The sequence below is a fragment of the Coregonus clupeaformis genome, chromosome 29, assembly GCF_020615455.1.
Source record: "Coregonus clupeaformis isolate EN_2021a chromosome 29, ASM2061545v1, whole genome shotgun sequence".
NCBI classification, from domain to species: Eukaryota; Metazoa; Chordata; class Actinopteri; order Salmoniformes; family Salmonidae; genus Coregonus; species Coregonus clupeaformis.
Window position 1 is genome coordinate 25182710 of NC_059220.1, and position 23584 is coordinate 25206293.

Sequence of the window (23584 nt, forward strand, 5' to 3'; positions counted from 1 at the left end):
TTGAAACCCCACCTCTTTAAGGAATACCTGGGATAGGATAAAGTAATCCTTCTACCCCCCCTTACCCCACCCCCCCCCCCAAAAAAAAGGTGAATGCACCAATTTATAAGTCGCTCTGGATAAGAGCGTCTGCTAAATGACGTAAATGTAATGTAAATGTATGATTACACCCTAGATCAGCTAGATACAGGCAAGAGTGTGCAAGGCGGTATTGAATGTGTCACTATCTGTCCATGTGTCACTGTCTGTCGTCTCATTTTTCTCTCGACCTGTTTGCACCTATGTTGTAAACTTTAATTCAAAGGCTAGGTTGTAGCAAACTCATGATGGGTCTAGGGAAAATGTGACTATCATGTAGTAGCCTAAACCTATCGCTGTTACATTGAACTGGGTGAATGGAATATGAATGACTGTCATCCAATATGCTGTAATAGAAATAAGGCCATGCTCATGAAAAAAAAAATTGTCCACCCTCATCTTAAACACCACCAATCGCCACTGATATCTACGTATCTAATATCTATGTAACTGAAGTGATTTGGTAAAATGTAAAGCAGTGGAAAGTAAGTTACTTCCTTCAGAAATTACTCGAGTAGGAGTACAAATACAGCCCACACAGAGTAAGTAGAAAAGTACTAGTTCCTCCAAAAATTCAAATGGCAGTAGGCTGGGTTCAAACCCTTGACAACTCTGGTATATGTGTGACGGGGTCAGCAGCTGTAACCACTGGACTACACAGGCACTGAGGTAGCTGCTAATTTATTCAGCCTATTGGTTGCCTTGAACATATAATAAAACAATTGATAAAAAAACGTACAGCCCTAACGACAAATATGTAACTGTATTAACAATTTATAAGAATTCACGAGATGCGCCATAGCCTGCACGTAGCCTACATGGAGCCCCTCAGTGGAGGTGTCATAATACCCATAAAACCTAGCAGTCAAACAGGAAAATGGTTCCAATAGTTTTTACACCATTCATTTTAGAAACAATTAAAATAAGGGCTGTGTTTCATGTAGGCTTACCCTGGCGTGACGTTATGATAACCACATAAATCTATCTTGGACAAGGTGACTTTTATCAATATATTCGTCTCTATTTACTCTCGGGTTCGAAAATGCTAATTAGCATCAAAGACTACATCATGCATGACTACATGCAAGCCCTGTGTAGCTCAGTTGGTCGAGCATGGCGCTTGCAACGCCAGGCTTGTGGGTACGTTTCCCACGGGGGGCCAGTATGAAAATGTATGCACTCACTAACTGCAAGTCGCTCTGGATAAGAGTGTCTGATAAATGACTAAAATGTAAAAAATCTACAAATCCCTGCAAGCTCCTGCACTCCATCTCTAGCTGACAACTTTGCTAACAGGTATTGTGTCAATTTAAAACTTGCACAAGACAGTTCACAGAATTGTTCATTAAAGAAATGTTGCCAATTTATTCTTTCCTTTGCCTCGATTCGGCAGTCTTGTCCAGATCATGGCATTTGTAGTTCATTATGATAGCCACATTAGCAGCTAATTAGCATTTCATTTTCTGGGGGTAAATACAGGCGGTCACAATCTCACCTGTTGACTGTGGAGGCGGAGCTTAATTGTTCCATTTACCTCATTTACATTTTAGTCATTTAGCAGACGCTCTTATCCAGAGCGACTTACAGTCGTGAGTGCATATCCCTTTAAGAGTCTATCCCTTTAAGAACAGAACCCCCTGTCCAGGCTGATTGCTGCTCCTATCAACTACCCTGCTCATGTTCTCTAACATTATGGAAGGACTTTCTTATTTTCCTATTAGACTTCCCATTAACCGCCAACTGACGAGGTAATGGCACTGTTTCCACTGGTTCACAGCTATTCTGATGAGGTTGAATAGAGAAAAGTTGAATACATTGGCATTTATACAGCAAATAGCATAGTCACTATGAGTGGTACTTTCTATTATTTTAGCAAAGTTGATGAAAACAAAATAAAACTTAGCAAAAACCATCAAATCATTATGAAAGCAGGCAGAGTGGTAGGCTATGCCGATCTTCTAGAGGGTTTAGTGACCCCTAGTGGAACTTATTTCACAGCTACTGTCAGTTCCATACTGTGAATGTTTTGACACCCACCAAGTTACAAATCTCACCGAACATGATTTATAGAGAATATTTCTTTATTATAACATTCATTATGACAGCAATACTGAGAGAGGACATCTTGAGAGAAACTACTGGTATGATGGCACCACAATATATCATATGCTTAGGGTATTTACATGGTATGTCATTGGTGAAACATCTAATAGTTTGCTAATTTCTACTATGGACCACACTGAGTTGATGAAATATACATGAGAACACTGTGGTTGAATGTAGTCTTTTTATAAAATGTTTTCTTGCACCTACATACATAAAGGCTAAAACAATGATTTGTCTATATCTACCTGTATTGTAGTGTTTTAACAATCAATATTGACAGTGACATTGAAATCACATGGATTTACATGTTGCATACAATATGCAACCTTGTTATTACTTAAAACAGGACAATAACTACATAGCACACCTGAATGAACTTGGCCAGTGTTCTGGCCTTTCTGCCATACTGTGTGGTATTCTAATTGTCAGAGTCCCAAACCCAATGGCACACTGATTGGCTTTGTTTTGGCTATGTTCCATAATGGCTGGTACTGTGCTTTGACTGGCTGTGTCCTATTCAGGACGGTACTTTCATTGGCTATGCTTCATAACCCCATATTGGCTGTGATTGGCTGCAACTGGTAATTAGAGTGGCTGTGTGTACCGTACTGTGAGGTACTCATGGCATAACACAATATGAGTAACAGTGTCTCCTCACAGGGAGTTTTAGGTCCCTCTGTGTATCTTCTTTACTGTGTGGCGCTGTGGTCCTTTAAGACATACAGTACTGCCAGTGGCTCTGGAGAAAGAGGGCTGAGCATCACCTGTGATGTCATAGAGTGGGTGTGTCTGACCTGGTGTGGGGCATTCCTGGCTAGGAGGAGGAGGAGGAGTCCTCCACCACAGGGTGCAGGGCGTGCCTCTTCAGGAGTGTCTGCAGTATCTCTACCTCGCGCTGCGTCTCCCTCAGCTTCTTACGCAGCATCTCGTTGTTCTTCTGAAGCTTCTGGTTCTCCTGAGAACAACATCATTCACCATTGTTGTTTATGTTTTGGAATGGTTAACCTAGCGTTCAAAACTCTAGAAATTAGAATGTAGTACATACAATGTACACAATTGAACACATATCAGTAACCCAGAGGTAGTTGTGTCTGAATCTCACAGTTTCCAGAGCATCATAGTTGGGTTTGATGTATTCGTCTGGCTCCCTGGGCTTTAGCACTGTAGAGGTTCTATTCTCCCACTTGGCGTAGGCCCGTTGTTTGCGTTGGGGCACCGGACTGGGGCATGGGGTGAGGGAGGGGGGTACGGGGGCCAAGAGAGAGGAGGGTACAGGGGCCAGGAGAGAGGGCTGTACTGGCTGTAGCCGACTGGGCTCTGGAGGGGGGGCAGGGGCGGGGGGCCCCTCTGTCTGGGTGCTGCAGTGGACCCCCACAGACATGGTCAGCCCAGGGGGGAGCCTCAGATGGGAGGGGGCCGGAGAGTCAGGGCTCCAGTCCCTACATTCCTCTGAGGGGTATGGGAAAGGCCCCTCTTCTGAGCCTAGCACAAACAACACCATAAAGATAGTCAGTCAACTCTGATCTGTTCAACCCATTTCAATCAGTTCTCTGGTTTTGAAGTGATATGTTTGCGAACAGTCTGAATCTCATAAGGTTAAGAAAAAGTCAACTGAGTGTTTGTCTGACCACAGAAAGCACATCCATTGTTACAGAAAGTGAGGCAGGTCCTTGACTTTAGAGAGCAGTATGACAGTCCACCTACATAGGGAAACTACCCAGGATGCTGTGCTACTTTTCCATAAACTAGATTAAACCTGTGCTCTCACCTGCAAAGACATACCTTTCAAATAATGATTTGGGACTTTATATTTCCTGTGTATTTGCAATATATGTGACTCCTGTCAATAATGGTTACCACATGGAATGGTACAGTTTAGGACTATCCAAGACAGGTTTTACTTTGCATACCTGTAGTAAGCACAAGTAGAGTGATATATTACTTTTAGACCAGCAGATGGCAACCTTCTGCTGCCTTAGATTTCTAGCACTAGATTTCTAGCACAACCACAAGTCACAACTCTGGTTGGTTACTGCTACACTACATGTGGTTATCACTATTTTGGTAAATAGTTTATTGAGGATGCGTGTATGTACGTGTGTATGTGTGATAAAAAATATATTTTGCTTATATTTGTGCTATTTCACACATTAATTCGGTGTGAATTGGAAATGTGTTTTTTGCATATCCCAACTCAACCTGAGACACCCTCGGAGAGTGAGATCACGGTCCACGCATATTTACTATGTGTGTATGTATGTATGTATGTATGTATGTATGTATGTATGTATGTATGTATGTATGTGTGTGTCCCTCCTCACCTTCCGGCTCACCTGTAGTGCCAGGTGTGGAGCCTGGTGTTAGTGGACCTTCAGAGGTGCTGCTGCCTTTGGCATTCTTCTTACACTCAAACGCCACCTGATCCTTACACAGCCTATGGCAGTTCATCCCACAGTCTGTGAGCAGGCCAAGAGAATGCAGACAACATGTTAGAGCAGGCAGAAGTGGAAAGGAGGTTGTTTAAAATGGATTATTGTATGGTCATGTTGGGTTGCACAGAGATTGCATGTTTTTGTTTTGTTGTCAAAAGTACCCTACTAGATAATGTAACTTCCATTCCCCTCAGTAGCCTAATGGTGCAGCTCAGCCTGTGGAACAGAACAGTTCTCAGACCTTTGCGTGCATGTTGCCATGACTATTTCAAGGGGAAGAGAGTAAAAAGCTGTTTTGTGGTTGCGACTGCAGACTCTACAGTCTTTCATGTGCTGCAGGGTTCAGCTAGCAGTCTGCATGATAGAAACCACACAATGCACCTTCTTTTCAAGATAGCTACACATTACCTGCTCCTCGCAGTCTCTCCATTATCAACAACCTCTGCTAACATTGTATTCTATCAACAATACAAAGTACTGAACTGTAAGCTACATGCAGAATGACATTTATGCAAACATTATGGAATATTCCAGTCTAGACCCAGCGACAATAAAAATAAATAATCACCTCTGCATCTGTAGCCTTGTTTTATGACGCCCCACAACTGTTATGGAGAAGAGGAATTTGATAAGGTTGTTTAGAGATAACACGTGCATATTACAATGCATATTTAAGAATGAGGAATGTGCATGTTTAAATAGTCATTTAAAGCCGTAACAGCATTGCTATTGTTGATGAGTACGCTATAACTAAGGCCCAGAGTTGTTCCTGATCAGGCCACAAGTTCAGGAAAAACTCCTGGCCAGACTAATGAGACCTACAGCTAAGCTAAGGACAGATCAGGACATAGTGCTGTAATGTACTGTTGTGACTTACGAATCCGGAGCAGTTGTCACAGAAGGTGGGCTTCATGTAGGTGGTCTCCTGAAAGTTGTGGACAAAGCCAAGACCCAGCTTGGAGCAGATGACACTAGCACGCATGAAATAGGCTGTGATCTCCTCTCTGCTGATGAGGCCTTCCCTGGAGCAGGACAACACAAAGCATATCTCATGTAAACACAAAGCATATATCATGTAAACAAACTGTCTCATAAGAAATGTTATGTTTGCAATGTACTGTATGGACATTGGGCATCATTTCAGACTTCTATATGTCACATTGAAACAAGAGGCACCAAAACTAGCAGGTTTTGGTTTCATAATTTCACTTCAACAGTTTCACTCCACTAGATAACTGGTTAAGAAGTTTGTGATTTAACCTCAGTTGACCACAGTGAGAGTTGACTATGAGGAGACATGGCTGAGACTAGCTAGCTATCTGATAGTTATGTTGCTATTTCTGTTTCCTGTAGCTACAGGCCCATATTACACTTTAGTTTCCTTTCTCTGCAGTCAAAAATAAACCAATGCAGTTAGTGTGAACTGTCAAATGTGCCAAACGAGAGCCCATGCAGCCTAAACGGAACCATACACTTACTTCTCTTTGTCCATGACGCAGAAGGAGAATGGAAAGCTAGCAGCGATTTTCTCAAAGTCTCCTTGAGAGATGAAGCCATTCTCATCATGGTCATAATTTTTAAACACGGACTGTTGAGGACAAGAGACACAAGACATCGTAATGAGATACATTAAGCATAATAGATGAACTGGAATGAGTTCTGTTCAGTTTGATCTGGTGGAATTAAAACTACAACTTCCAGATAAATAATGTATGTAGTATACAATAATATAAATAACATAAGTCATGACATAACAATATTTAAAAAATGATTACTGCTTTTATTAAACATAATACAATGCTTATGACAATACATAGGGATGGAACACGGACAACTCACATCCACCATTCTTTGCACATGTTTGCTGATGGTTTTGGGGTCAGGTTTTGGGGCCACTCCTGATGCCCACTCCACAACCACTGGAGGTCTAGAGGGGGTGGCTGGCTGATGTAAAACAAAACAGATGATCAGAACATTGTCAGCAGATGTAATTTAGAATAGGCCGTGCTGATGTTAAATGGGCCAATTAAAAAAGAGCTCCAGTCCTCATTCTCTTTCAATAGGTTTGTTAATGAGATCTGCAACATCAGACATGATTCACTGGAGCTAACTGGGTTTTTGTTAGTTTTATTAAACATGTTTGAAATTGAATATACCCCTAGCCATAACACAGTGAACTTGCTATGGCTAGGGGTATTTTCTATTTCAATCACTATGCCAACAGATTCATTTCCACAGTGTTTTTCATCTCCCCTTTTTACTCACGGGTGCTTTGCTGTTCTTGGCTTCCCTGGTGTAAGAGAGCTCATATATCTCATCATCTGTGTAGTAGAGGTCTAGGGACAGCTGAGCAGTAGAGGACAACAGGGTCAGAGACCAGGGTCATTTACCAACAGACACAGTAGTGTGAATTATTGTGTACTCAGGTGTGTACTAACCGTGAGAAGGTGGACCAGGTCTTTGTTGGCGTCGAGCTGTGGGGTAATCTGCTGTAGCTGGATCAGCTCGTTGATGTGGTTATACAGAGCCTGGAGCTTCTGAACATTCACCTTGTTGTCCTCTACGTAGTCCGACATGGCCTCGTTGACTGAGATCAGGTCCTTGAGGTGGACCCCCAGGATGGGGATCTTAAAGCCTGCACACCTGCTGTATGTCTGACGGTAGTTGTCATAGTTCCTACAGGAGGACAGGAGGTCTGTCATCTCATTCAGCACCTGTGGAGAGAAGAGATAGTGGAAAATATATTGTAGATTATTACCTTGTACAGTATCCATATCCGTATTTTAGACATACTGTTTGTCAACATACTGATCAATAGATCATGTTATGATAATGTTATAGATAATGTACCTTGGTGACCTCGTGGGACACATGCGAACTGGTCTCTTTAAGTCTGGAGATGGAGCTGTGGCACAGGCCCCCCACCACAGCCATTAGTGTGTTAAAGTTGTGCATAAGATGGAGGCTCTGGGAAACACAAACACAGACAAACATAAACAATCTAATTGAACCTTAATCAGAGTCAACCCAAAGCATTCTCCACAAGTAGCACTCCAATGTTGGTTGCATAAGGAACTCATAATACTGTCACAATACTGTTGCTTACACTCTTAGAGAATACAATTGTGCTAATCTGGCTAAATGTTTCACCAATTTTCTCAGTTCCCTTACTGATGCGATGGCCCTGCTGTGGGACACTGGAACCCATTGGTGTGGAATGCATTGAGTTAGAGTTAGAGGAGCAGCAGCTGACTATTGCATTAATTTAAGCCAGAGAGATTCTCCAGAGTTCTGCCTCTCCATCCAACTCTCTCAGCTCCTCATCACTCTTCAGGACACAGCTTTGCATGTGAATGAAGTGATGAAGAGGCATAGTAAACCAGACTTGATCAAGTAGAGTCACTAGTTATTTTTTTCCATGGTGTACACACACACATATATATATATATTTATTTATTTATTTTTACATTGTAATATAATAGTGAAGCCATCAAAACTATGAAATAACATCTAATGAATCATGTAGTAACCAAAAAAGTGTTAAACAAATCAAAATATAATTTATATTGGAGATTTTTCAAATAGCCACCCTTTGCCTTGATGACAGCTTTGCACACTCTTGGCAAATAGGCCTTACACAGCCTGGAGGTGTGTTTTGGGTCATTGTCCTGTTGAAAAACAAATGATAGTCCCACTAAGCGCAAACCAGATGGGATGGCGTATCGCTGCAGAATGCTGTGGTAGCTATGCTGGTTAATTGTGCCTTGAATTCTAAATAAATCACAGACAGTGTCATCAGCAAAGCACCCCCACACCATCACACCTCCGTGCTTCACGGTGGGAACCACACATGTGGAGATAATCCATTCACCTACTCTGCGTCTCACAAAGACACGGCAGTTAGAACCAAAAATCTCACATTTGGACTCATCAGACCAAAGAACAGATTTCTACCGGTCTAATCTCCATTGCTCGTGTTTCTTGGCCCAAGCAAGTCTCTTCTTCTTATTGGTGTCCTTTAGTAGTGGTTTCTTTGCAGCAATTCGACCATGAAGGCCTGATTCATGCAGTCTCCTCTGAACAGTTGATGTTGAGATGTGTCTTTTACTTGAAGTCTGTGAAGCATGTATTTGGACTGCAATCTCAGGTGCAGTTAACTCTAATGAACTTGTCCTCTGCAGCAGAGGTAACTCTGGGTGGCGGTCCTCATGAGAGCCAATTTCATCATAGCGCTTGATGTTTTTTTTGACTGCACTTGAAGAAACTTTCAAAGTTCTTGAAATTTTCCGTATTGACTGACCTTCAGGTCTTAAAGTAATGATGGACTGTCGTTTCTCTTTGCTTATTTGAGCTGTTCTTGCCATAATATGGACTTTTACCAAATAGGGCTGTTTTCTGTATACCACCCCTACCTTGTCACAACACAACTGATTGGCACAAACGCATTAAGAAGGAAAGAAATTCCACAAATTAAGTTAACAAGGCACACCTGTTAATTGAAAAGCATTCCAGGTGACTACCTCATGAAGCTGGTTGAGAGAATTCCAAGAGTGTGCAAAGGTGTCATCAAGGCAAAGGGTGGCTACTTTGAAGAATCTCAAATATAATATATATTTTGATTTGTTTAACACTTTTTTGGTTACTACATGATTCCATATGTGTTATTTAATAGTTTTGATGTCTTCACTATTATTTTACAATGTAAAAAATATCAAAAATAAAGAAAAACCCTTGAATGAGTAGGTGTGTCCAAACTTTCGACTGGTAGTGAATATATATTAGCATGTGTAAGTACAATTTCATCACAATACATAATACAATTAATTAAATAATACACATTTTTCATTCCCCCCCTCCCCATGTGTTGCATACACACATGTACTTGCATATCCAGTACCAAAAAAGGTACAGCAACGCATACAATCAGACAAACAAAAAACAAAACCATCAACAACAACAACAAATTAATTATAATAATAAACATGTCACTCAGTATTTATTAGCTCATATTGCCATGAATTGGATGTGGGAATGCCAGATGTTTTGTAAATGATGTGGTCTGCCTTTGAATTTATAGAAAATATTGTCCAAAGAGATGTAGCTAGATATCTCATTTAGCCAGTGTGTTAAAGTAGGGGGACTATCTGATTTCTAGCGTAATGTTATTTTTAAAAAATTGCTGTGAGCACTTACAGATCAATCAACTGCTCAAAAAAATAAATGGAACACTTAAACACCACATCCTAGATCTGAATGAATGAAATAATCTTATTAAATACTTTTTTCTTTACATAGTTGAATGTGCTGACAACAAAATCACACAAAAATTATCAATGGAAATCAAATTTATCAACCCATGGAGGTCTGGATTTGGAGTCACCCTCAAAATTAAAGTGGAAAACCACACTACAGGCTGATCCAACTTTGATGTAATGTCCTTAAAACAAGTCAAAATGAGGCTCAGTAGTGTGTGTGGCCTCCACATGCCTGTATGACCTCCCTACAACGCCTGGGCATGCTCCTGATGAGGTGGCGGATGGTCTCCTGAGGGATCTCCTCCCAGACCTGGACTAAAGCATCCGCCAACTCCTGGACAGTCTGTGGTGCAACGTGGCGTTGGTGGATGGAGCGAGACATGATGTCCCAGATGTGCTCAATTGGATTCAGGTCTGGGGAACGGGCGGGCCAGTCCATAGCATCAATGCCTTCCTCTTGCAGGAACTGCTGACACTCCAGCCACATGAGGTCTAGCATTGTCTTGCATTAGGAGGAACCCAGGGCCAACCGCACCAGCATATGGTCTCACAAGGGGTCTGAGGATCTCATCTCGGTACCTAATGGCAGTCAGGCTACCTCTGGCGAGCACATGGAGGGCTGTGCGGCCCCCCAAAGAAATGCCACCCCACACCATGGCTGACCCACCGCCAAACCGGTCATGCTGGAGGATGTTGCAGGCAGCAGAACGTTCTCCACGGCGTCTCCAGACTCTCACGTCTGTCACATGTGCTCAGTGTGAACCTGCTTTCATCTGTGAAGAGCACAGGGCGCCAGTGGCGAATTTGCCAATCTTGGTGTTCTCTGGCAAATGCCAAACGTCCTGCACGGTGTTGGGCTGTAAGCAAAACCCCCACCTGTGGACGTCGGGCCCTCATACCACCCTCATGGAGTCTGTTTCTGACCATTTGAGCAGACACATGCACATTTGTGGCCTGCTGGAGGTCATTTTGCAGGGCTCTGGCAGTGCTCCTCCTGCTCCTCCTTGCACAAAGGCGGAGGTAGCGGTCCTGCTGCTGGGTTGTTGCCCTCCTACGGCCTCCTCCACATCTCCTGATGTACTGGCCTGTCTCCTGGTAGCGCCTCCATGCTCTGGACACTACGCTGACAGACACAGCAAACCTTCTTGCCACAGCTCGCATTGATGTGCCATCCTGGATGAGCTGCACTACCTGAGCCACTTGTGTGGGTTGTAGACTCCGTCTCATGCTACCACTAGAGTGAAAGCACCGCCAGCATTCAAAAGTGACCAAAACATCAGCCAGGAAGCATAGGAACTGAGAAGTGGTCTGTGGTCACCACCTGCAGAACCACTTGTTTATTGGGGGTGTCTTGCTAATTGCCTATAATTTCCACCTGTTGTCTATTCCATTTGCACAACAGCATGTGACATTTATTGTCAATCAGTGTTGCTTCCTAAGTGGACAGTTTGATTTCACAGAAGTGTGATTGACTTGGAGTTACATTGTGTTGTTTAAGTGTTCCCTTTATTTTTTTGAGCAGTGTATATTTTTATGATTATTTTTCCATGGATCTAGTTCACTAGTCCCAAACAGACACAAGCTAGGTGTGAGAGGGACTGACATCTATAAACATTCTGAAATTGTGTTTACTGATTCCCAAAACATTCAAATAAGATTGCATGTCCAAAACATGTGATAAAAAGTACCCTTTTGCCTATTACAGTGCACGTTTTTCTGGTGTATAGTAAATTAGGTGAACGGTTGTAAACTGAGAGTGTTTGTGTCTGAGGTTGTAGGAAAATGTGTGTGCTTTCAAACATAAGATCATTCTTCTCTGCTTATTTCAACCTGTAAATATTGTTCCCATTTCAGTCTAGTAAGATCTGTGCGTACTAGCATATGATCTAACAACAATTTATAACCCTTAAGTAAATTCAGACCACCCGCCTTATATGGAAGACCTGCAGACGAATTCTGGGTGATTCGTTATTCCAAATAAAATGAGGAAAAGAGGCTCTGCATGTTTTGTTTTTTAAATGCAGAGGGGGTGAAATTGGAAGATTCTGAAACAAATAAAGACATTTTGGAAATATTGACATTTTGATGACATTAACGCTGCCCATAAGATAAATAGGAAGGAAGTCCATTCTTTTGAAGTTATTGGTAACCTTTTCAATAACTGGAATGTAGTTCAAAATTCCTAAGTACTTAATATTCGTCAAGGACCATTTCCATTGGAATTGGTCTTGTAAAAGTTTGGGTTTGAAGGTAGATATAATAATCTCTGTCTTGGCTCAATTGACTTTGCAACTAGATAGTTTACCAAACTCTTCAAGCAATGACAGGAGGACCGGAATTGAGTATGAGTGGTCTTAGAGATAGAGCAAGACATCATCCGCATACAATGATATAACATGGTATTATTTTCCAATTGTAGTTCCTTCAATTTGGTCATGTGCTCTAATCATGGTGTCAATGGGTTATATGACCAAAGCAAAAAAATCATGCACTGGCTGGACAGCCTTGCCTTGTCCCTCGAGACAACAGGAAGGGGGTTGAGTATTGGGTTTTGGTTTTAACTACTGCCATTGGTGAATTATAAAGAATTTGAATCCAAGAGATAAATATTGGACCAAAATTAAACCTTGATAATACAGACATAAGGTCCTTCCATTCCACTCTGTCAAATGCTTTTTCAGCACCAAGGGACACTACAACATTTGGGGTCTTAAGATCATTAGTATGAAAAAGAATGTCAAAATATCTACGTAAATTATCAGAGGAGAGACAACCCTGCACAAAACCAGTTTGGTCTGTGTGGATGAGATTGGGCACAGACTCTAGGCGTAGAGTTAATATTTAGCAATCAACTGATAATCAACATTTAAAAGTGACACTGGTCTATGGGAGGAGCACAGCGTGGGATCTTTATCTTTATTTTTCAGTAAAGTAATAGCTGCAAGACGTAAAGTATGAGGAAGCTGTTTTTTCTCCAGACAGGCCTTGATCATACGGAGAAAAAGAGGCATCAACCGCTCAAATAATAGCCTGTAAAATTCTATAGGAAACCCATCTAATCCCGGTACCTTTCCATTTTGGAGGGAACCAATAGCATCTGATAGCTCCTCAGTAGTAGCACTTCAGTGTCAGTGTTCCATCTGATAAATCCATTAGTGCTGATGGCCTGTACTTTGTTAATATTCAGAGCACACGTTCACTGTTAGCCAGCATCTTTGATGCACTAAAAGCCCATCATGGAGCTCTTGAGAGTCATTAGCAGCCCTCTTTTAATATGCATTATGTAACTACAAATGATGGTGCTTCTGCTGTACGGTAGTAGGTAGGTCTCACTGTACTGTACGATATGGTAGACGATATGGTAGACGATATGGTAGACGATATGGTAGACGATATGGTAGACATGCATTTGCTTAATATGAGGAAAAGGTACCAGATATAGACAATGAACAAACACAATTTAAGAGGGTACAAAACATGGGGGCTAAACACCTTGTATGTGAACATTTTGTTATTTTCTACACATATACTGTAGTGTTAGTCTACGGGGGTTCTGGAGGAGAAGGAGGAATAGTTAGGGCCATACCTGAGCCACATGGATGAACTTGGTGAAGACCTCTGCTCTCAGCTGAGCTGTAGGCCGACTCAGAACCATGAGCTGCACCCACTGGGAGATACCATTACACAACGTAATGGAACGTTCCATCATGGGGTTGTCCTTCATGCAGCAGCTGCGGATGTAGTTCTGGTAGTCTGCAAACTGGAAAAAATAATAAAGCATATGCTGACTCATTTTGCTAAAAGGACAGAGGTTTCGCAGAACACATTTGGAATGCATTGAAATACCTACAGTAGAGCGCATGTGCTATGACATTCTTCAGAATGTCATAGTGTTTATAGCGATCACATACAGGCGGATTGGGGCTCTACTCACTGATATTCTACAGAAGGACTTGAACTCCAGGTAGGTGAGGTGCTCAGCCAGCTCAATGGGCTCCAGGTGATCAAACAGCAGAGACACTTTCCTCTTCTTACTGCTGTTAGCCTTGATCCTCTGACTGGGCTTCTGAGACCAGTGCCTGTCATTTCTGGGACACAACATGGTGAACAACACAGACCGGAAATACACAGGTATTACACAGGCATAATTTGAAACCATTACTTCAGCATACCTGTAAAGCCATTTTCAGGTAAGTCTAGATGCTTTCCTCAAGAAATACATTAATTCTGTTCAATAATATACCGGGAATACTTACATCCATTTAGTCTGCAAGAGAGGGCACAGCCTCTCCTGGCCCTGATCCCTGATCAGATCCTGGAACTGCTCCATGGAGTCTGACAGGCTGCTGTGTAACCGGAACATCGTCCAGAACTCCTGGATCCAATACCTGAAAGATAAGGACAATAAGACTGTGTTTACCACAATTAAATACTATACCCCTCGATATTCAAGTCATAAGAAGGAATTCCACTCGACCACGCCCACAGATTGTGGAAAACAAACATTCTTTCTCAATGACCCCCATTGTAAAAGAGCCAACTTCGTTGTCAATTTTGTGTCATACATAAATAACAAAATATACCGAAATGCTGCTGTGTTGTTCAATGTAACCAGGTCAAAAATCCTGACCTACGATTTGCAATGCTCCCACGTAGGGAAATAGAGCATGCAAGAAGAGCCCTGTGGCTTCAGGCTATTCGGTGTGGGAGAGTGGGAAATTGTGGGGACCGGTTTCTAAGTAGGGTACACATAGCTAAGTGTGTGGAAAACATTTCATCAACAGGTAAGACTTTTAACTTTTTTTGTATAGTCCGTTAGTAATTCCTCCCACTACTTGTAGCTACATAGTCTGTTTGTTGTGTTGTTGGTCTTGGCTAGCTTAATGTTCCGGGCAGTAGCAAGCTAGCACTCACTCACTCACGTGGCTGCTAGCATCGTCATGAAAAGGGGCATGAGGGAAGCCCTACAATATTACGTTTGTCTAAGTAGTGAGAACACCTCCCGAGTGGCGCAGTGGTCTAAGGCACTGCATCGTAGCCGGCTGCGACCGGGAGACCCATGGGGCGGCGCACAATTCGTCCAGGGTAGGGGAGGGAATGGCCAGCAGGGATGTAGCTCAGTTTGCAACGCCAAGGTTGTGGGTTCGATTCCCATGAAGAAAAAAATAATAATGTATGCACTCACTAACTGTAAGTCGCTCTGGATAAGAGCGTCTGCTAAATGACTAAAATGTAAAATAAAATGTAGAACGCTAGGGAGAAGGCAATGTTGAAAAGTAATCTTTAGACATGTTTTACTTTTCTTAAATGTAGTTTTGTAATTGATTAAACAAGCAGATGACAAGGAAATTGCATTTTGAAAAAGGTCAAGTTTTTGCTGGGAGCCAATGGGGTAACCTAGGTAACTGCAGGTTGTTTTCCCCCCAAGGCGGGCGGGGCCGCAACATTCTATCTAATACCGACTGGGAGTATACTTCAAACTCTAAACCCTAGTTGTTTATTGTCTAATAAGAAATCAACGCTATAGGCTGTTGCAAATGCACTAATAGCATGGCCTAAACCATCTACCCAGTTATAGAATATTGTATTATTAGGTGTTATGTGGATTTCATAAGCCCTTTAATGTCCTTTCATAAGAATGATTGAACAGTGAGTTATTGTGTGGAGGCCTTAGTGGACCCCAGCAGGCCCAGTGGTAGTGGCAGGATTAGGATGACTGCATGGGGAACACACACTTACCTGATGAAGTAACAGATCCTCTCACACTCTGTGGACTGCTTATTCTCCAGAGCTCTTTTAAATGTAACACCTCAAGTTAAGGATACATTATGATTCACTGGTATAGTAAAACATGTCCACACTGTTTAGAGTCAGGGAAGAGACCAGGAACTGTATGTGGGATTTATCAGTGAATAAACGATCTGGATCACTGTGCAGGACAAAGTGTCTATTCAAATGTCTATTCATCTAAGTAAACAATTACAAGCTGGTGTTTAATGTATTTAGTGCAGGAAACTCATCAATAGGGAAACTAAAAGGCGAACAGATGTGACATTTGGTGGTGTGGGAGGAGGCAACCACAAAAAAGAAAACTGGTTAGGAGCATCAGCAAGTGAATCATTCTGGTGTTGTGTGGTTCCAATGGTTCAGTTGGTTGAAGCATGTTGTTTACAGGGCTATGGGTTAGATTCCTTTGTTGCTTTGGATAAAAGTGTCTGTTAAACGTGCACAACAGACAATCACTATTCCTGTAGAAGATGTGCTGGCAGAGGACCCTTTTAGTGAGTAAAAACATGTTCTCACAACCAGGTAAAAACAAAGCTGACATAATGTTACTTTTACATCTCAATGGCTGTGAGTGTGAGGACAGTTTATTACCTAAGCTGCTGTGCCATATGCTCGGTAGGTACAGAGTGACCAGAATCCCAGAGGGACTGTATTAATCCAAACTCAAAAACATCTCCATTCTCCTTATTATATAAAACAGGGGTAAAAATAGACTGACACTGTGAGCCTCTCCGCACTCTGTTGGCAGAAATCAGTTTGAAGTGATGCACATAAAAAGGCTAATTGCGTCATGGGAGCTGAAGAGCCACCCACACTACCGCAAAGCCAGATTGTTTTTACGATAAATGGCCTTAATGGCTCCAGTGCTTTCACTTGTTCCTAAGCCACTCTTAGCCATATTTTATGCTTCTGGGTCTTCGGCTCAGAATGAGCTCAGGGGTTAAAAATAGAGGGCAGGACGCACAGTGAATCTTGAGGTGTGATGTGGGTTTTGGGGAGCGAGCCTCCTTGGGCAGCTGAGAGGCTGTGTTTAAATAGAACTGAAGAGGGCTTCAGTCTGGGAAGAGGTCATTAACACCTGAAGCCCCTAGCCTTAGTGTCCTCCTCATTGTGCCAGTACTGCCTCTCCTCTGGGCTCTGTGACGTCAGAGCTCTTTATTGAATGGAGGCCTAGATTACAGACCGCTCATTCAAAACAGAAAATAGGCAACTACAGTGGCCTTTTTAAACCAGACCTGAAGTGGGGGAATTAAATTGGGATGAATCGTGCTTTTTGTGTAGCTAAGATGGTAATAGAAAAAGACTGTAAGGTACTTGGAAGACACTGGATTGGAAACAGAACATGGTGATCTGTACTAGAGCTAACAAAGACATTTAGAGTACAGTAATACGGAATTGTGGTGCACACGTATTGATATTCACATTGCTGGTAGGAGTGAGGAGTCGAAGGCATGGCACCTTGTCAGCCAAGTTGGATCTTAATTGGCCGTTGCTACTGACAACCAGATCACAAAACAGTGCTGCACAGCCATGTTTGGCACAACAGATTGGTCAGGTCTTGGTGCCAACTCGATAATAGTTTTGGCTGTAGTGGAGCAGCCGCAGATCATTGGGTCTGCTTGGTAAAGGATATAGGGAGATAAGTTTCTCCAGGAGGTCACTAGAGGACATGAGGAGTCGGTGCATGGTCAGGGTGATGTTCATCAGGTGGCTGCTCCCACACACACAACCCTCCGCGTCTGGAAGAGAGCACACAACACATGGAGCACATTAACAGACATGCTGTTGCCTATCACAATGCCAATAATGTACTATAGATGGTTGAGATTTCATATGGACAAGAAAATAATTTCTGCATATCAATGTCCAATGCTACTGTAGCTCTCTGATAACCAAATCTAGCAGTAATGTCCTGCTACAGAATAAATGTCAACAACACAAGGGGATTTAGCCATTCAAACTTCCTGATTCCATTCAGTCACAAGTCTGCAGTCATGCAATAACAGAAACAAATGATAGAAATCAACCTCAAAAGAGCATACAAAACAGTTTCTAAATGTGTGCTAGGCAACCATGAACACAATAATGTGCCAGGTATGTGTCAACTGCAAATCTCTAAGTGTATACACCACCTCTGAATGTCTCTGCTTTTCCTGTGGTGGTATTGTGACTTTTCTGTGGTCTACTTTTCTCTGTCGTATCTCACTTCCTGTCTTTGTGACCGCCTCCCTATATCTCTGCCAACACTTATGACATCACAGGAACCTTCAGCCACGATCTCTGTCATCTACTCAAACAGCTTTGTCCCTAGAGGCACTGGAGATAAAAAGGATATGACGTTGTGGAAAAGATCTCAAGGAATACATTGTTAGCTGTATCCACACAGTAGCAATTGTAGATTCCATTTCTAACTACATTAGCCTTTCTTTTACAAATTATCTGACTTGAGAAAAGCAGATCTTTTGTTGGTCCTCTGTAACATGTTGTTTATGAGTAAGTGGTTCACTATCATGTTTGTCTATTGGGTAGCAATGAGCAACCTCTTTGCTAGGCTTCTGATCTCTTCCATTCCAGGTAAACAACCTGCCAGTGATTTTCTGGAAATCGTGGCTAAGAGAGCACCTTGACGAATCCATGAAAATGGTGTTTAACTTTTGAACCTAAGCAGCTGGCATTGTCTTGATGCCACATAAGAACGGCAGTTTCCATGGGTCCCCACATATCCCATATCTCCTTGAAATACCTCAGACACCATGGCAACATTGTTATCTATCTCACTGGGCCACTTCAGCAGGCAGCTAATCCTGCCCTCGTATCCTGCACCACTGGTACAGGAGTGTTCTATTTACCCATCCCAACCAGGGCTACAACCCCCCAGCAATGACACACAGACATAACCTTACTGTATGAAAAACTGTCATGCATGAAAATAATATACATATACATGATTAGACTGTGATCTGAGGGAGACTGTTGTAATAGGTTTTAAGCTTTATACTGTTACTGTATGTTAAAGGACTGTGATGCAAAACAATTCAACTCTATCCTTCCTCTACTTCAACAAACTGAATGGTGTTTTTATTGCTGCAATCATGTAAGCAAGTCATGCTCTAAAATAACAAGGAAGCTCTTTTGATTCACTACCAGGTAAACAATTACTTCATCATTTTACAACACCTCCCTACCAACCCAGGCGGGGCTAATTGCTGAGGAAATCCCCTCCGTCTTACTCACTGTGGAAAGTTAGGAAAGCAGCAGCAGGTTGCACTGGGATAGGACAAGGGATGTGATGACAAACACAGCAAAAGGCAGGGAGTGTTGCCCTACTTTGAGGGGTTTTATTATCGTAGGCATTCATCAGCAAAGCCAAGGTGTAAGGAGTCTTTCCTTGTTTTGACAGAGAGGTAAAGTAACTGGGCTAACGGGGATGGATGATCCTTTTGTTTTGCCTCAGTCAGCCCAATGCTCATCTCTACTGTACACATGAAAGAATCGGTAAGGAACAGTCTAAGAGGCCCCAGCGATTTATATTTAATTATTAGTTGCACACTCTCCACTACATGTGCCTTATAATGTTGGCTCAACATGCTGTAGGCCTACAGTACATGTAGAACAATAGAGTACAGGAAATTGATTTAATATCCACAAACAGCCATGATGCTCTGTAAGTGTTTGAACATATGTTGACCGCCATAGGCACATAAAGGTTTTTCACATTAGTGTCTACAGTACATCCGAGCCTGCAGTGGATACTCTGACTCTGCAGTGGATATCTCTTTGTGATATTCACAGGTTGTGTGCCTGCATCATATATGGTTTACATGGGAAATGCATTTAATTCCAAAATGGCTTCCACGATTGAAGCCTTCAAATCTCTGCACTGCTTTTTGCTGTCCATTAACATTATGATTGTGTAGAGACTTCAGGCACTGTGGGTGTGTGGAACTGTGGAGCATGGACTTGGGGGTGAATGATGATGTCAAACATTATTGATCCACACCCCTTGGTGCTCTGCATTTCAAAGAGTGGTCAGCATCTGAGAAGGGCCTTTTGGGTAGCTGACCTTTGGGCTAGCAGCAGCCAGGCAATCCTTCAAATAGCGCTTACGTGTGCTCTCACATTTGAAAAGGTGCCGAAGCCCCAGGAGCCCCAGGAGCTGGGGAGTCAGCCTCTGATGTGAGACAGCAGCCGCTGGGAGTGCTTAGCCCTGTTAGACCTCTCTGTACTAAGTATCTCCATTTTGTTCCCTCATATTAACCTGGATTCAAAACACCTGCCTGTTTATCTCCATACTGTAGATTACATTTCCTTGAAAGGATCTGAATTTCTCTCAATGACCTGTGAAGTCTGATTTGGAAATTAAATTACAATTTCAGTCATTCAACAAATATTTTTAGTAAACCTAAAAAGACATTTTAAATGGAACTCTAGAAGAGAGCTAAGTCTTGCACCCACTTGATTAACTTGGCTGATATTTTTTTTATAAATCCTAAATGAACAGCCAGCCATTATTCTGCTATTCTTTTCCTTGACAGATAACTGTAAGTAAGGGCTGTCACTCTCTGTATTCAGTCCACTGTACCACCTCCTCATCACTCTCTCTTCACTCCATTTGTGTCTCCAAGCAACGGCAATCAGAATGCTTGCCTCTTCAAATACATAATCACGATAACTTTGAGAGCACTCCAGACAACTTAGTAGGGCACATTATTCTCATTTAACAGGGTTCTTGACAGGGTTTTTGACAGCTTCCATATTGCAGCCAATATACAGAATATATAAATACATGTAATTGGACAAAGTCAATGTATTACTAATGTGATATGCTTAAATCACATTCCACGTCTACTGAATCAATACTTCACAGTTGGTGAATGATTTTGTTATACTGTATCATATTCAGTGCAGGCATAGTTGCAGTAGATCCACATACAATTATATAGTCTTAGAGATATGGAATAGTCTATTGCCCTGGGCAAGTGACCTGAGCAGTCATGCAAGTGACCTGAGCAGTTGTGCAAGTGACCTGAGCAGTCGCGCAAGTTGAGCCTGCTCTGAGGTTGCCCCATTGGGCAGGTGATTTGTTTTTACTGATAACAACCAAATTGCAAAGAATTCCAGTAGTCTTGTCTTTCTGGTTCCTCCCCATGTGTGTAGGTGAAAATAGATACTTAACATTTTTGGGAAAGTGATCATAATCTTCAGGCAACCAAAAAATACTCCTGATGGACAAGTGTCTTTCAGACCTTAATGTCAGATGAACACTACAGATGGAAAGCAGCTATTAGCTAAATCTGGTGCCACGTATCATATCTCAGTGCTCTGAGACTTATGTTTTGTGGTGCATTGTACCTGCCAAATAATCTTGATAAATAAAAATAAATCCCTGTCTCATCATCTGAAATGCAAAGACTGACAACCATAGAGGTTAGACAACAAAGAGGCTAGTTCATATAAAGGGAAAGGTCTTAAAAAAAAAAAAAAAATCAGTTATTTAGCCTTTGTTCTTATCCAGAGCGACTTACAGTTAGTGAGTGCATAAATTATTATTATTATTATTATTTATTTTTTCATACTGGCCCCCCGTGGGAATCGAACACACAACCCTGGCGTTGAAAACGCCATGCTCTACCAACTGAGCTACATCCCTGTCAGCCATTCCCTCCCTTACCCTGGACAACGCTGGGCCAATTGTGCGCTGCCCCATGGGTCTCCCGGTCGCGGGCGGCAAAGACAGAGCCTAGATTCGAACCAGGATCTCTAGTGGCACAGCTAGCACTGCGATGCAGTGGCTTAGAGCACTGCGCCACTCGGTCTGTTTGTGTCAACCTAGCCCTATAGGCTAATTAGAGATACCTTGTAAATGGTAACAGTTTCATGGAGACAGGGTCTTTAAACATCAAACAGCTAGAGGCCGAGAAAAACAGGTGCTTCCAGGAAACATTCACAGTACTGATTTCAAATAAACTGAGGTTCAGCGTTCAGCACCACTTAAAAAGGAAAATAAAGTGGATGCTCTAACCTGACAAGCAGAACTAATGACAATGATCCTGACCTGCACAACCATTTTGTACTGCTCAACAACAGACTCAAATATTATATGCTGCTCATTTTCATGCAACAAAAAAACGATACTTTTTTCAAACAAAAAAGGGAAATATGTGGTTGTAACACTCAATTCAAGTCCTTCAGTATTATGAAGTCATATGGAGTCAGTCTTATCATTCAGTTACCAATAGTATTACTGGCAGAAACACAAGAGCAGCCCAGAGCACAGCGACTCACCGAAGGACTGGATACAGGCCTGGATCAGCTCTTCCCAGCTGGCCCCCTTGGCATAGTGTCCCAGAGACATCATGACCTTGCCCTGGGTCATCTGGGCCAGATTGGGCCTGTTGAACCGTTGAGGGCGAGCAGGCACAGGCGGACAGACCTTAGAGAGAGAGAGCCGTCTGGAGGGGCAGTGGAGGAGAGAGGGCATGAGGTGGAGGGAGGTGTAGAGAGCACAGCTGTGTGTGTGTGTGTGTGTGTGTGTGTGTGTGTGTGTGTGTGTGTGTGTGTGTGTGTGTGTGTGTGTGTGTGTGTGTGTGTGTGTGTGTGTGGACGTGTTTACCTATTCTTGTGGGGACTTCTGGTAAACTAACAAAAAATTTACCAACTGGGGACATTTTGTTGGTCCCCACAAGGTCAAATGCTATTTGTAGGGGGTTAAGGTTAGAATTAGTGTTAGGGTTAGAATTAGAATTAGGTTTAGGGTTAGGAGCTTGGGTAAGTTTTAGGGTTAGGGTTAGAGCTAGGGTTATGTTTAGGGTTAGGGTTAAGATTAGGTTTTTGGGTTAAGGTTAGGGTTAGGGAAAATAAGACTTTGAATGTCCCCACAAGGTTAGCTGTACAAGACTGTGTGTGTGTGTGTGGTCATTTAAAGCATGCAGTGCATACAATATTGAAGTAGACAACACAATGAAAATGCTACATGTTAATCCTAAAGTAATCACACAGGCAAATATAATATAGGTGTAAGTGTATAAATTTTTTTGCAATTAACACAACACTTTTCAGATTACTACAATACTAAAAAGTGTTTCATACCTGGTATCTTAGAGTTAAGGTAGCTTTGCTATTTTTCATTGTTCTCATTTCCTTCCTTTTGGGGAAATCATTGTTGATTGCCGACTTCTATTATAGGAATCACTAAATAAACAGTTGGCTGATAAACAGAGAGGATGCCATGCATGCCATTTGTTCTATACACTTCCCAAACTATAGGCTAACTATGGAATGAAATTCGAAAGAGAGAAGACATAGGCTATAGAGAAGCTATTTTGAGAGTGAAAAAGTTGTGCGTCCTGGTCGATGCTTTTATAAATCGCAGGGCACGGAATTGTTGCACTCATAAAGTTATTGTATGACTAAGAACCACCAAAAGTTTCTGATTTACATTCTAAATCAACAAGATCATAATGTTTATTCGGTGTCAATAAAGGTTTTATAATTGCGTATGTTTAAAATTGACAAGACGATATTTGCTGTAGGCTATTTCAACTGTCTGCGTAACGCGCTTCATAAACATCTTCAGTTCATTCACAAATACAGGAGTTCGTTATAAAATAACTTACGGATGTTCTTTTTCCTTTCCATTCGATCCCACATTTTCATTTTGTCCATTTTCTTTTGATTGGCACCCCATAGCGAGATACTGGGCAACAAGTGGTTGAACGAGACTATCCATCTGTGTCCGTTTCGATGAGAGCATTTTCATTGCGTGCTTGGTTCAGTGTGCGGCAGTGCGCCGGTGGGGAGCTCACCATTGTTTTGACTTGTCAATGAGGATGGCACAAATTAAGATGCATCGTGCTGTGTCTGTGTGGGCGTAAACGCACTTGAACAAAAGTTGTTTTGGTGATGGGCCCAATGCCACTCACTGCT

The 23584-nt window shown here is 42.2% G+C and overlaps 1 protein-coding gene across 2 annotated transcripts; it reads right to left on the reverse strand.

The window, feature by feature from the left end:
* Positions 1-2141: 2141 nt before the first annotated feature.
* Positions 2142-23503, reverse strand: LOC121544921 (RAS guanyl-releasing protein 1). Of its 2 annotated transcripts, none has more exons than XM_041855172.2 (17): positions 23275-23503; positions 21944-22110; positions 17292-17397; positions 15611-15673; positions 14128-14259; positions 13806-13959; positions 13458-13631; positions 7467-7583; positions 7055-7330; positions 6882-6962; positions 6456-6560; positions 6095-6204; positions 5494-5638; positions 5185-5221; positions 4518-4640; positions 3287-3666; positions 2142-3139 (listed from the first exon to the last, which is right to left on the reverse strand). In XM_041855172.2, the coding sequence occupies exons 1-17, from the start codon at positions 23415-23417 to the stop codon at positions 2999-3001; spliced, it is 2454 nt and encodes an 817-aa protein (XP_041711106.2). In that variant the 5' UTR covers positions 23418-23503; the 3' UTR covers positions 2142-2998. The 2 variants fall into 2 exon arrangements, with proteins under 2 accessions (XP_041711106.2, XP_041711105.2); XM_041855171.2 differs by having other exon boundaries at positions 4506-4640.
* Positions 23504-23584: the final 81 nt, after the last annotated feature.